Source organism: Saccopteryx leptura, chromosome 1 (assembly GCF_036850995.1).
Source record: "Saccopteryx leptura isolate mSacLep1 chromosome 1, mSacLep1_pri_phased_curated, whole genome shotgun sequence".
NCBI classification, from domain to species: Eukaryota; Metazoa; Chordata; class Mammalia; order Chiroptera; family Emballonuridae; genus Saccopteryx; species Saccopteryx leptura.
In genome coordinates, this window is record NC_089503.1 from 211,590,249 (window position 1) to 211,605,924 (window position 15,676).

Consider the following 15,676-nt stretch of genomic DNA (forward strand, 5'->3'; position numbering starts at 1 on the left):
GTGAATGGTAATATTAGCCCAACATTAGAAAATCAAGCAATATAATTTATCATACTAAGAAAATAAAGGAGAAAATCAATATGCTCATCTTAATAGATGCAAATTTTTTTACAAAATCCAACTTCCAATCATGAAAAAAATACTCTTAGGAAACTAAGAATAGAATTTTATAAACTCATACTTAGTATTCACACCACTCAGCTAGCCACTCCCTTATCTTGATCTCTCAAGAACTGAATGAGTTATCTTGTTTTCAGCTGCTAAATTTTAAGGTAATTTGTTACACAACATAGATAAGTAATATGGTGGGTTAAATACAAGAAGACAGATAATCTACTTAGCAAAACCATAACTGTTACCCAATCAGCAGAAAAAAATAAGGTTCTTAGGAATAAATGTATCAAGATCTTTATGGAGAAATTATAGAACATATTTAAGGACAAAGAATACCTTTGTAAGTGGAGAGACATACAGGTATCTCACCATCTGAACTCAAGCTATGGGCACTTAGGAACTGAATACATTTCTTTTAGGAAAAATATTCATAATCCTGTAGAATGAAAATGACACAAAAACTTAGCTAGCAAAAAAATTATGGTTAAACAAACTGGTATGAGTGAATCCTATAAAGTTTTATAAGATGTTGAAGATATGCCTGTTTTAATACTAATTAATGGAAAAGACTACAACTATGTAAAATATGCACACATGATGAAGATTAAACTAGGAATTAAAGTGTTGGTGTTTTAAAGTCACGGAATTTTCTGCCCACAGAACTGAAAGCATGAAAATGAAAGTATATTGAAAAAAGCAACATTAAAATATTAAGATAAAAATTAAGACAATTAAAAAGTAGGGAAGTGCAAAATCCGTTTCAAAAAAGCATTTCAGACAAAATAATCAAGGTGAGTAGCTCTGAAGTTTAAAGTCTACATTTCATTGGTTGTACACTTATCTGTTTTGTCATTACTTAATACGCCAAATACTGCTTTACTACTGAATTCCTCGCTTACCAGTCGTCTGGTTTGGTGGCGGACGGATCAGGGATTTTTGCTCTTTCATCCCAATCATCAGGCTTTTCATCACTGAGATCTTCAATTTCTTTGGGAGGATTGACAGGAGGACTCATGTCCTCTAGAAGGCTTCCTTTGTTTACAACTATTTGATCAATTAATACTTCAAATGTGTTATCTGGATTCATCACTAAAGAGCAATTTAAATATAGTTATCATATTAACAGACATTAAAACATAATCTTCTAAATAATAAAGCTACCCTAAAATTCACAGGTAAAATTCTCTCTCAGGCAGAAATAGATGAGTTACCAACGTATTAAATCAACATATGCTGAAATCACTAGATTTAGTGCTTTCTAAAATCAAAGATAAAATATTAAGTGATAACAACTTAATAAAATACTCCATTACCTCTCAAATAAAAATATCCAGTAGCTAGCGCAGTTTGGGACTCACACAACCAGACAGCTTCACTATTTTAGTTACAGAATACAACTCAATCTTCTTCAATATTTGTAAATAATCTTTTTAAACATCCTCAAACTTTATATTTTTTAAATGTATCTGATAATATATTTTTATTAGTTTTTAAATTTTATTTATTTTAGAGAGCGAGAAAGGAAGGAAGGGGGAGGGATAGAGGGAGAGAGACAGACAGACAGACAGAAACATCGGTCTATTCCTGTATATATTCTGACTGGGGATTGAACCTACAACCTTTGCATCTTGGGACAGTGGCTCTAACTAACCGAGCTATCTGGCCAGGGCCAACCTCAAACTTTAAAAGTTGTAAGAACACAACAAAAAATGTTACTTTTTCCTGAACCACCTGAGAGTAAGTTACTAACCTCATAGACATCATTCTTGAATGTTTTAATATATATTATACAGGAACATTCTCCTACATAACCCCAATCTAGGAAATTAGCATCAATACATTACTATTATTTCCTAGAAATTCTTAAAGTTCATTAGCATTTCTAATTCAATGACTCATCAACAGTGTAAAATATCTTAAGGATGATTGAAATTATTTAAGCTTATACTTATCAGTATGTCGAGGTAAATTCTAGCTAACTGTCCCCATGCCAAAAAATGTCATAAAGAATTCCCTTCTCCTTTGTAAGGACAAGAGAGAAGCTCTCTCCCTTTGTGAACATGGAAGGGGGTCACTGGGCAAAATGTATACCTTTGGCAAGAATGATAGGTGAAAACAGCTGCCTAAGATTTGCTTTCACTAAACTAAGGAAGCAGGAGCTATCAACAGATGTCAGGATAGTCTCAACTCTTCTAGTTAAATGGGCTACGACTTCCTAAAGGAACAGTTCTGAAGTAATACCAATCTCCAGAGGTTTCAGTCACAACAATGCCAAATTCTGTCAAATTCAAATGCAAAAACACACTCAATATTTTCTCCTTTCTCCTATATTTCCTCTTTTATTAACAGCTGAGATTATAACACAGTATTAGTACAACAGAAAAATGTTAAGCTAAGAGTAAGACCTTAAATGCAGAAAAGGTACTAACTAGATCCTTTCTAATTCAAAAATGGAGTTTCTCAAGAAAAATCTTGGAAAAAAGAATGTTTTCTGAATAAATTTTGTAACTGAAATGTTTTTTTTTTAATTACAGTTAAAACAAAAAAAGGTACACGACAAATAGATGTGGGGAAAAAAATCTTTGTCCAAAATCTTTGGAGAAAAACATTTTCATTTAGAAAACTATAATATTAAACATTTTATGATGAATCTACAATAAAAGGCATTGGATTATAAAGTTAAGGTACTCTATAAGATTCTTAGAACAATTACAGAACAGTGTTACAAAAATATAATAGTATTACAAAGGTTTTTTTAAAAAGGAAAGAAAAATGTCAATCTTAGCACAAGTTTTTATAAATAGTAGTAAGCAAAGCAAATGTTTAAGTCAAGCTTTAATTTCAATTCCAGCTCAAGCAGGGGATTACTGTTGCTTCCCAGAGCAAGTTACTTCAGCTAAGCCCAAACAGAGAGAAAGCACTCACCTCACATGACAGTTCTACACGAAGTGCCCATGGCAGATGACAGTGCATCTAAGATGATTAATGACAATAGTATTTTTCTAGTTTTTTTTCCCTATGTGCCAGCATACTTTGCCTAGTGGCTGCCATGATGTCCCTCAAATTTGAATCTTGTTTTCTTTTCCCATGTTAATATTCTAAGCATTTTTTATTCTTGCTAGACATTTCACACTTAGTCATTTTGTGTCGTATAGAAAAGCCTACAATAACACTTGGGTCATTTCCAGTGCACAGCATATTTTCACATGGAGGGTCATTTGGATGAATTCTTGAAAATGAGATTGTGGTTTCAAAGGCCTATGATATATACTCCCAAACTGCTCTGACCAGCTCTGTGCAGCTAAGTCTGATTAAATTCACTGTTCTTAGTTATAATTTCTCATGATTTCTATAAGTTATGTTCTCCAAAATGTCCAGTACTATATAAATATTTTCCAATTTCATATACAGTCTTTGACGTCAATAGCGACATTAAAAATAAAATTGGTCACTGCCTTGGCAAAACAAATGAATATTTCTGCAACTGCAGGCTTTGGAAAGTAAGTTGAAATATCTTATTCTCAGATGGAGCTGTCCTGTGGGGTTCTGACGTGCTGCGATTTCATGTATATGAGCATAACCACATATATGTGCTTGGGAAGAGGAGACACATCCCTTACAGCATTCTACCTTCACCCGCAACATCTATGCAAACTCCTACTTACAGGAAGCAAAGCTAAGTGTATTAACAGATGGTATGTACACAACCACCACGAGGCAGGACCAACAATAATCACAACTGCCTGTAGAATCAAGTCTAGGATTTTCAGCTTGGCCTCATAAAGTTCTTCCTTTTTTATCTTATTTCCAGTTTTCTATTCTTAACCACACCAATAGTGTCATAGTGTCTGAAATAGCCTTTTCACCTCCTATATTCCACAGTCTACCTACACTTCAAGACAAGTTCAAATACAATCTCCTTCACCAGGTTTTTTCAATCTCGGTCACCAAACCGGAAGTGATATTGCTTTTGAACTCTGGACTGTACCTCATCTGCACCTCTCAAATGGTACTTGACTTTCTACCTATAGTAGAATGATGTCTTATTTTCCTAAAAACATAATAAGCTCCTTAAAGGTAGAATGCATGTTTGTTTCTCCCAAAGTACTTGTCTTGAAAATATTAGTGGTCAGCAAATAGTTTGGAATGAATGAATTAATTAATTAAAAGGATATACCAAGGGTATATAGATGAGTCTTCCTGTCTGTAAAGAACTTTTTAAGGTCTACTTCTGGAGGTTTGGCATGCTTCTCTTCAAGAACTCCAGTTTTTGGATGTCTATGTCTGAAGATAAAATGAAGTTTATAATCTTCTCCACATTTATCTGGTCCAAACATAATGGTATAGGATGTTTTATCATAAAAGTTTTCCTTCAAAGAAAGATGAGTGATGGGGATTAGTCCAGAGTTAGAGTATTTAATGAATATTTCTATTCTATCCAATTGGGTAGAGTTTACAAAAATGCATGAAATTGTTAATTCACCAAAGAATTATTTGACACAAGTGACAATAAAAGATGTGGAAAAATGACAAATTTTATTTCAAAACATATTCTTTTAAAAATCACACACTACTTCCTTCATAAAGATATAGGAAGGAAGCTGAAATCCCCCTGCAACATCATAATAAGCCTTAATTATTTTATGTAAATCTGTATTATTTTTTTATTAATAACTTAAACAGAGAGAAAAGCATACTTATGAACTTAAGACTACAATGGTCATCCATTACTATTATTCAGAATACACTCAGAGTGAAGAGAAATTCAGACACAAAAACAGACACAGAGACTGTTTTTAACTACTAGTAACTTCTCTTCATTTGACATGGTCTACTGATCAAGAGCATGGGGTCTGGAGTCAAAACCGGGGCTCAAGTCCTACCACTGCCACTTCAATTAACTGCAGGGGCCCTGTGCAAATGTCTTAACCTCTCTACAGTTTGGTTTCATCTCCTCTAAAATATGGAGACAATAATAACACCTACCTTCTATGGTTGCTCTGAGGATTAACTGAGTTAGATAAAGTGTTAGAAAAATACTTGGCATTAGATTTTATTATTGTCATACATTCGGGTGATTGTCACCTGATAAAACCTAAAACAAGAGGTTCCGCATGTATTGTACTACACATCACCTCCCTTTCACCTGGTCTAAAAACGGGACACAAATCTTCCCAGGCATGATTCACACACAGGCTGTGCAAAGCCGAGCAAGCTGACACGTACCGCACTGTCTCACACAGCGCATTTCTGTTGTACGCAGGAACCTGACGCAGCCCCCTGCCAGAGAACGCCACAAGAAACGCGTCCCACCTGCAAACAGGCCTAACACACCCTCCTTCATTATGAAAACATTTTTAGTTACTTTTTGTGGGCTGCCAGCTGTGAACTGGCCACCACTTTTATTTAGTTGTTTGGGATTCTGTTTCAGTGCTTTGCTCTGTTATCTCGTTTCTCTGAACAAACTTCTGATTCTTATTTTGTAAAGAAAATAACTCTAAGCTGATCTTTCAATGACATTTCTAAGGCACTATGTCATTTTTTATTTACAGACATTGCAAATTTCTTGTTGTTATTGCTAAAGATTACAGAAATGGATGCCATCAAGTAACCCAGCTGTTTGGGACACTTGAAAGCCAACTATAAAAGCCACATAAACTCACGCTGGAGAAAGATTTTCAAAGTTCTTTTCAATTTCAGTTGAAAACAAAAATTTTCATTTTACCAATTACTCCTTAAGATACTTATTAACTTTAATACTTATTAACATTAAAATAGCCTACCAGATTCAAATCGTCAGTGTCTGCCAGGAGTTTAATGTATGCACCTCCACAATCAATACCATCTTGAAAATTTACTTCATATCTAAGTAAAGGGAAAAAACCGTACTGCTGATAAATAAAAAATACTAATTGCTCTTTAAAAATCTACTATATCATTCTCAATTCATTTAAACATAACTGTTACATTGCCAGCAAGCCACATAGTAAGCTTGGCCACAGCCTAGAGGAAATAAGAAACCTTTTTCCTATGCACAGCCTCAAAATATTAAAAGTAGAATGAATATCAACTAATAAAAAGTCAACTAATTTTTAAAATAATTTCCCATCAAAACTGCTGAATTGGCCCTGGCCGGTTGGCTCAGTAGTAGAGCTTCAGCCCGGTGTGTATAAGTCCCAGGTTGGATTCCTGGCCAGGGCACACAGGAGAAGCACCCATCTGCTTCTCTGCCCTTCCCCCTCTCCTTTATCTCTATCTCTCTCTTCCCTTCCTGCAGCCAAGGCTCCACTGGAGCAAAGTTGGCCTGGGCACTGAGGATGGCTCCATGGTCTCTGCCTCAGGCACTAGAATGGCTCCAGTTGCAACAGAGCGATGCCCAAGCTGGGCAGAGCATTGCCCCCTGGTGGGCATGCCCAGCGGATCCCAGTTGGGCACATGTGGGTGTCTGTCTGCCTCTCTGTTTCTCACTTCAGAAAAAATACAAAAAACAAAAGAAAAACTACTAAATTAAGAAAAATATTTTGACTACAACTGTAACAGGAAACTCCAAATTCAGATAAGATATGCACTTTGCACATAGTCTTAATAGACTAATAATAATCAAAGACTATGGAGGACCATAGCTACAGCAACAGATTTCTAAGAAATTAGTAATGATCTTAAATATCCAGTTCACTAACAGTTTGTCTTTTAGTTCAATTATACTGAATCATGCTAAATAATTGTACATTTAATTAAATACCTCCAGTAAATGGATCTCAATCAATAAGCTGCAGTACTTAGGGCTTTAACCGCTAGGAGCTATGGGAAACCATAGTATCACAGCTAAAAGAGCAAACTGACATGAGAGTCTTTTCGTGGATTTACAACACTGAGTAATTCTCAGCAAAAGTAATTTTAAGGAAATCATCTTGTTTAGGCAATGAGACACAGACTTATTAAACAGTATTTAGAAGAGAATTTTGGTAAACTGATGAATTACAAATGACAAAAATCAATGAGGTAATGGCTCTCAGTGAAAAAATGTGAAGACAAAAATAGTTATGATTTGGTTTAGTGAATTAAGAAAAAATAACAATGAGAGAAGCAACAGGAACTAGTGATTTTGATGCACTTTTTAAAATCTTTCTGAAGAAACTTGAGTGACAATAAAGTAAAAAAATAGCATACAAACCTTTGACAATTTGAACTCATTAGTGTATATATTTTGTAATGAAAACAGGAAATACAGTAACATTTTAAGTGATTATCTCTTAACTGCCAGACCATGGAATTCCCTCCCCCCCATTTTCTACTCAGCTTTATTTCTCAAGATCTCTACAATTGGTGATATGCATGCACTTTGGAGTCAAAAAGACCTGAGGTTTATTCTTGATTCTGCCACTTACTCTCATTACTCGAAGGGTAAAGGCAAGTGATTTCAGCTCTAAGTCTATGTGCTCATCTGTCAGATGGGTGCATTGCCCAAACCTACACCTCACAGGCCTGTCACAACGATGAAAGGCTATCATGCACAGCAATGCTCAAAATGTCCGCTTCTCTTAGGATCAGGAGAAAGGTTTTGTTTTGTTCTTTTTCATGTTTTTAAATAAAGGACAGTTTGTTTTTCTCAAAACTTTATCAGTATTTTTATTTTAAGCAGTAGCTGACAAAGAAACTCATGTCTTAGAAGACTATAAAGCAGGGGTCCCCAAACTACGGCCCGCGGGCCACATGCGGCCCCCTGAGGCCATTTATCCGGCCCCCGCCGCACTTCCAGAAGGGGCACCTCTTTCATTGGTGGTCAGTGAGAGGAGCATAGTTCCCATTGAAATACTGGTCAGTTTGTTGATTTAAATTTACTTGTTCTTTATTTTAAATATTGTATTTTTTCCTGTTTTGTTTTTTTTACTTTAAAATAAGATGTGCAGTGTGCATAGGGATTTGTTCATAGTTTTTTTTTTATAGTCCGGCCCTCCAACTGTCTGAGGGACAGTGAACTGGCCCTCTGTGTAAAAAGTTTGGGGACCCCTGCTATAAAGTAAAGTAAATGGTGCTCAATGTGATTTAAATTTATATATCCACTCCATTAAGTAAAAGAAAATAAAAAGAGATATAGCTTTATTATAGGTTATTTAAGCTAATAACTAGAAAGAACAATTTATAAACTGTATCCATAAATGTAAACATAGATTAGTTATCCTATTATGTCTAGACTCAATCACTGTCTATTCTTACACTGAAAACTTTCAGAGTTTTCAAACCATTAACTTATGCCTAGTAAAAATAATTCACAATGGGTTAGAGACATGTATATCACATAGCCTGACTGCTGCTAAACTTTAGTCACAGAAAAAATGACAATGTATACAGAGTATATGTTAACCCTATTTTCTTCAGAGTATCATTTCCCAAACTGTCCCATGAAACTGTAATTGTTGTTAATAGGAAAAAAACCCCAACTTCTGTGGTCAAATAAAGTTTGTTAAACACAGTATTAAAGTTAAAAACCAGTTTTTATGTGTAGAACTTCTCAAAATCTTTAATGGCCAAATAATGCATCCTTACCTTTAAGGTTAGGGTATTCTTAGTTTCTAAAACTTATATGACCACATTGCACATTAACACGTAGACAATTTGGAAAAAAGCAGCTTTGGAGAAAAGTTTTGCCATAAATCCATAATATTTATAGAATTTGATATGTAATTCTTTATTTTCTTTATCCCATTTCATTTCATCGATATAATGAGAAGAGAAACAGTCACTCTCTACAAAGTTGTTAAGTGTATAGGAGGCTGCCATTCTTCTTGTCCCTTCCTTCTTTCAGGATAATAATTTCACAACTGCTTTAATAATTTTTAGTTTTTATCCAATCTTTGCTTCTAATTTTGCAAATTAACTTTTGCTTACATGCCTAGTAGTGATTCATACTTCCTGGAAATACTAAATTTGATTCCTTTTTCTCTGGAGAAGTTAAGCTTTATATTATTTTCCTTTACCCTTTCATTTATAATACAAAAGGTCAAAATAGAAAGTGATATTATATTTATCTAAGTTTCCACAGAATAATAACATTACTTTCAAATTTTCATTAGAAAAGAAAAACCAAATCCTGAATAATGATAAATAATATCAAGCTCAAATATTAGTCCCAATAAGTACCTGTAATGATATTTTTGTTTAAATAATAGTCATATACTCTTGACACATTTTACATTTATTGAAATAATCATGCAACTAAGTCAAAGCATCACAACTGAAAAATTAAGCCAATTACACAAAATGCCATACTTAAAAAAAAAATTCCTACAGTGCACAAAAATTCCTAAAGTGCATTTTAGTCATACCGGGTAGGAACATGTTTAACTTATGTTAACAAAAAACTGAAGGAGTTTTAAAGCAATATAGTTAATGGTTAATGATATTTCCTTATGCTCTAATTAATGTTAGACAGAGAAACCTTCTGATATAAAGTAGAAAATAACATTTACACATTTCCTTTTCTTCATTTTTAATTTCAATTTTATTAGTTTTTTCACTGTACTGGATAAATCTATTTTGGTGTTATACCAGTATAAGTGAAAAAAGCTTTAGGAATTTATAACTTGATTTTATGTTAATATACATGCATACAAGGAACATCACAGTAAACCTAGTTTATGTAACATTGTGGGGGAGGGGAGGCTTGTCTCTGAAAACAAGTGCCCTTTCAAAGGTGTTCATGTTTGATAGATACTAATATATTTATGCACTTCCTTTTAAAAATAAATTTGCTGTCTTTGAATCTTACTCCTGGTTTAATAGCAATACTATGGTTCCATTATAAATATATTGAGGTTAATATCTTAATAGCAAGTAATTTTAAGAAAAGAGTTAAGATAAAAATAATTTTAGTATGCAGTGTACAACTTATGGTGGAAAAATTTCATACATCACAATTTATTTTTAAATTAACCTGCTTTTCATTCAAAACCCTGGGGTGTTTGTGTGTATACACGCATTGTGTTTAAGTGAAACTGAAAAGGAAAACCTGCATTTTTATGCCCATTTTATAACCATTATAGCCATATTCAGAAGTCCAATTCCACAAAACTAATATAAACTTCAGAAAATGTTCAAAGACATAACACAACTTACTGAACTATCAAAGGTTTGTCTGCAAAAACAAAGGCTTTCGCTAGCCCAGCAGATATGGCGTGATGCCTGGCTCTGGACTTCAGCACCAGCCCCCTGTCGCCGGGTACCGGGTGTTCTTTTAATTCTTCTATTTCCCATCTTCCTAAAATACATAAAGCAAAGAAGGTGAAACTACAATCAAAACACTGATTTGATTAAAAATTATTTGAAAAAATAATTTATCAGCAGTGGTGACCAGTAGGATTTTTCCAAGAAGGCTGATTTGAGAAAAATAAAAAATTTAAATCAATAAATAGTATCTGCAACTGTAGGTATGTTTACTCTTTTTCTCCAACCAGAGTGGTTTCCCCTCCTTAGCTAAAACTGTGGAAATGAACATATCATATAATACACACTACAGTATCTGATTAAAACCCTTCTAGAGCTGGCTGGGCTAGGATTCCTCCGAAAGGCTTTTGAGTCAATGAAATTACAAACTATGCTTTGTCTCAGAGGGCCTATCACCACTGTATTTTATAATTCTGTTAACCAGTGTCACCCCAATAAACTCAATAAAAAAGGGTGAAAGTGACATATTTTAATATCACCTATGAGACAAAGAGCATCTTTAACACAAAATGTGCAGTTTGCTTCAGTCTTATTTAGAAACACCTGATATTCCATAGCTACATTTTTTTATTCTGCAGACGTTATTGTGGGAAGTTAAATTTTATTTTGAAAACTGTGAGCCCAGTGAACAGAAGCTCACTGCTTCCCAGGGTGAGCCAGCCAGCTCGCGGAACTCTGGGCCAGGAGAGAAGCGAGCACTGGATGGGCCCTCTCTCGGCCGGCCAGGTTTCCCACGGGTAAGCTTAGAAAGCTCCTGAAATCAGATCGTGGGCTGCATGAGATGCAAAGCTGGGAGGGCTCCCTGTAGCCCAGATGTAGTATATTAGATTTTTCTCCTTTCCTCTTTTTAGAAAAGGAAATAACCAACTTATATTTATTTTAGTTTTGAATATTGTAGGGCTGTATATTCTAAAAAAACCTCAATTTAAGAAAAATTGGCTATGTTCCAGCAGTGTGCCAACTTGAAATTTTAACAGGCACTTGTGAATCACTAATGCTCTTTCAATCACTAATGCTCTTTATATTACTTTGTTTCTTTCTAAAAAATAAAAACAAAAAACCGTGCAAGAACAATTTTACACATCAGAGAGAGGTGTTTTGGTCTATCGTGCAGGTTTTATCGGAATTTTGAAAGTGTATTTTTAAAAGTTTTCAAGTTTCTTTTTCTTTTACAACTCTAATATGGTTATACAATACTGTTCTTTAAAAATGAATTTATTGATGTTTCTACTCTCATGCTGATGACAAATTGTATTACCACTACTAATCTGTGGTTGGACCAAAATAAAAAGGTCTTCTTTAAGTAACAACTTTATCTTTAGGATTTTCAGGATATTTATAATAAAGGATTTTAAAAACTATGTTGCTTTTATTTTTTCAATTATTCACAGACACTTATCAGCTATGAAAAAGGTACCCTCTAGTACAGGAGTTGGGAATTTATGGCTCGCGAGCCAGATGTGGTTCTTTTGATGACTGCATCTGGCTTGCAGACAAATCTTTAATAAAAAAAAATATTAAAAATATAAAACATTGTCATGTATAACAATCCATTCATTTCCTACTGTTCATGTTCATGGTTGCAGGTGGCTGGAGCCAATCACAGCTGTCCTCTGGGACAACACCAAATTTTTATTGGATAATGCATAATGTACACGGGTTGTTGTATGGCTCTCATGGAATTACATTTTAAAATATGTGGCATTCATGGCTTTTTCAGCCAAAAAGATTCCTGACCCCTGCTCTAGTACTTTAATTTTAGAAAATTTGTCACAAGGTAATTCCTCAATGACAGAAGATTCTTCTCAACTTCAAATAAACAATAACTCTCTATTAACCTTCATTTGCCCAAATGTAGACAATATTAATATTAGGTAATAAAAATTCTAATGTAAATAAAATTTCAAATAGAATTTATGTTTTTTATAAGAAATCCTGAAAATCAGTCATTTAAAGAATTGGTATTTATTAAACATCTATTGTACTTCTATTAACAACCTAAGCTGAAAAAAATTTTAAAGTGCACTCCCTACGCAAACCCTATATTCCAGCACATGAAGTTTTATGCGGATTTGCTTAGTCCTGAAAATAGGGAAATAAATGAATCTTATGTAAGTAGCACTTGACAGAAGCTCTCATTAATTACTTGAATACTTAATAGTTCTGAAAAGAAATCTGACATTGGCGGATTAAGTATGGATTACTCAGAGTCTTCCAGAAATACTGGGAAGGAGACAAAACAAAAGACTGGATGTTACATTGTGCAGACTGAGGCCCCATGTATATAGTTAATAGCAACATAATCTCAAAAGCTAGTGAACTTTGGGTCATAATAGTTACATGGAATATTTAAATAAACATTTTACCATTATATATAGAGGTCTCGGTGTCTGTATCATCTTTCTTTGCTTTTGATAAGACCCACCTATAAAGGTAAAAGCAAATATATATCATTAAAAATAAAATCATCAATTTATAGATACAAAGTATATTACACACACACACACACACACACACACCCAACAATCACTTCTCATTCAAAAATAAACTTAGAGGGTAGATAAGGACATCTATACATCATCCTGCCAGGCTAGAGTTCAGTCAGCTTTGCAATTTACTAGCTGTATATAACCATGGGTGAGACACACTGGGCCTCAGTTTCTCACCTATAAAATGAGATAAAGAAAGTTCTCACCTACCTACCTAGGACAGTGTGTGGCATATAATAATCAGTAAGTAACAACTCTTCTTGTTTTACCATTATTTAGAATAAAGAGTAAATTGAATTTGCCATGTGAAATTAAATTGTTATTAATATCTGTCCTAAAGGATGATGAAATGTTATACATTTTTACTTCATATTCATAATTCACTTGTTTACTTTCTTTACATAAATGAATATTCAAACTAAACATTTCTATCAATAACAAAAATGTGTTAAGGCACTGCTTTACGCTATCAAATAAACTACTTTAAAATTTTTTATAGTTCTAGAGAAGGGGCAATTATCATAGGCCAATAACCAATAATTTCAAAAAAGCTAATCAAGTCAGGGAAAACACTCTCTTGAATGAATACTCACCCAGCCAACCTTCCACTATCAAAAGTTTCTGTAAAATATACTTCTCCTATAGGTTGAGGCGTTTTATATTTAATCTAGAAAATAATTTTTAAAAATCTTAAGTTACTCATCTTCACAAATATTTTAATTAAATAATCTCACTAGTTAAGGACTTATTGTTAATGGACATATAGGTAATATAGATATAAGCTAACATGGTCTCTAACCTCAACACTTTGTATCCTAGTGGTGATGAGATATGAGAGAACATAGGATAGGATGACAGGAACAAATACTATGCATGCAAACAAAGGGTACACCCATTTCTTCTAACACAGAAGTAACAGAAAAGGCCTCATGGCACAGTTGACACGGCTTTAAAAGGATTCCAACATGTGACAATATTTGGAGATATAAATCATTAGAAGCAAAAGAAATAGCATGATCAAAAACATATAAGATGAAAAACTAAGGAAGCACGAAGGCTAGTTTAACATAAACTCTTAAATCTCACGGATATGTGACCAGAGGATGATACTATGTTGAGAGATTAGGAACCCAGAAAAGAAAATTATTCAACAGAGAAAGCACTGCAAAGCAAGTTATCTGCACAGCTACTAGCGATGATGATGATGGGATGGGGGTTGGGGATGGAGGGTGAGGATGGGAGGTCGGGGGAGGGGGGTGGTTATGGTAGAAACACGGTGGCTCTTTTAATCCTCACAATATCTCCCTGAAGGGCTGTTGTCGCACCGATTTTACGCGTGATGGAACTATCGGAGAGACGCACAGGAAATTGCCCACTGTCTTGCAGTTAGACAACTACTGGACTTAAAGGTATGAGCCCAGGCTGTCTGGCTCCAAAACCTGTATACTTAACCACTACACTATGTAGAACATACCAACAGAAGAACTTAAAATATTAAAGATAACTTATTAACAAATTATTAAAAAATAATTTAAAAGATAATTTGAATTGGTGACAAATGATTAATTTTTGCCAAATGTGATAGATCTGGGTTCTTTCTGAATCAGCCTTTGAGATTTCATTTGTCTGATGAATTATAAAATATCTTCTCTTAGTTTTTAGAGAAAAGGATGCAGAAATACTTTTCCTATTTTCATTGTCCCTACCCTGGCCTGATAGTATAACATTTCCTGTCACTTTAAGGGAGGAAAATCAGTAATTCAACAAAATTCCACATAATTATTGACAAAGTCAAGATTCTGCTATCAAAGTAGTCCATGTACTAGGAAGGACTGAAAGTTAACTTCACTGTTCTCTATATTTTTATAGATTGGCAAAATGAAAAACGGGCAAAGGGTCACAAGAAGCTTCTTTCTTCTGTCAGACCACCCTTTAAGTCACCAGCAGTTTATTTTATCCTTTATTTATACTTTATCATACCTAGATTACTCATGCTTCGAAATCAGAAGGATCAAAAATCAGAATGCTCACAATACAATGTGCAGATAATGTATTATAGTTATACACCTGAAACCTATGTAATTTTATTAAACAGTGTGACCCCAATAAATTCAATATAAAAAGAAAACAAAAAAAATGAAATTTTCTTTCCCACTTCTTAGCATCTTTTCAAATTATCCTCAAATAGAGTTCAGAGGGGTAGGTATCTGACAATTCCTTTGAACTAGTCACCTCCAAAGGCCCTGAAATAGCTGTATCTTCTCAGTACTTACGTACTATGGTTCATAACTAGGTTGTTTTAAAAATGTGCTTGTGGAGCTTAAAATTTAACAGGAGAATGAATATTCATTCACCTTAAGCAGCTGAGCAACACTTGCATTTGCAGATAAAAAACTTTAAAAGAAGGCTGTAACAACCATCTATCACTCTGTCGTTGGCCCTGTAAGCAGTAGCTGGCATAGCACAATCGATGCTTTCTCACCATCAAAGTGAGAAAAAATTTGTTTGTCCTAACATTATATATGAATATTTCTCAATGTGAAAGCTCTTGTGGATTGTCAAGCTATACAAACTCTCTGCAAAGGTTTGCAGACTCCTGCTGGTCACCCCCTCACAGCACACCTTAACATATCTTAACACATCCGAGACAGAAACGCAGCTGAGTTTACTCACTGCCCACCTTGTCACCCCTTCCCTTTCTAATTCATTCCCCTATCTAGGACATTCTTCCCTCAAAAAAATAAAATAAATAAGTGAGAAGCTGCTTCCTTTACTTCTAGGAGAACGACAAATAATTTTACCTTTTCTTTTATCTGAGGAGAGCTGGCAGTATCAGAAATAAGCCTTGA

The 15,676-nt window shown here is 34.2% G+C and overlaps 1 protein-coding gene across 2 annotated transcripts in view; it reads right to left on the reverse strand.

The window, feature by feature from the left end:
• Positions 1 to 15,676, reverse strand: part of CLGN (calmegin) — a 34,794-nt gene that overhangs the window by 11,093 nt on the left and 8,025 nt on the right. For both annotated transcript variants that reach the window (XM_066385476.1, XM_066385466.1), the window contains exons 3-8: positions 13,421 to 13,494; positions 12,705 to 12,763; positions 10,231 to 10,372; positions 5,898 to 5,979; positions 4,292 to 4,484; positions 1,014 to 1,203 (exon numbers count right to left, since the gene is read on the reverse strand). In XM_066385476.1, the coding sequence (XP_066241573.1) occupies positions 1,014 to 1,203; positions 4,292 to 4,484; positions 5,898 to 5,979; positions 10,231 to 10,372; positions 12,705 to 12,763; positions 13,421 to 13,494 (740 nt within the window). The remainder of the gene's footprint in view (positions 1 to 1,013; positions 1,204 to 4,291; positions 4,485 to 5,897; positions 5,980 to 10,230; positions 10,373 to 12,704; positions 12,764 to 13,420; positions 13,495 to 15,676) is intronic.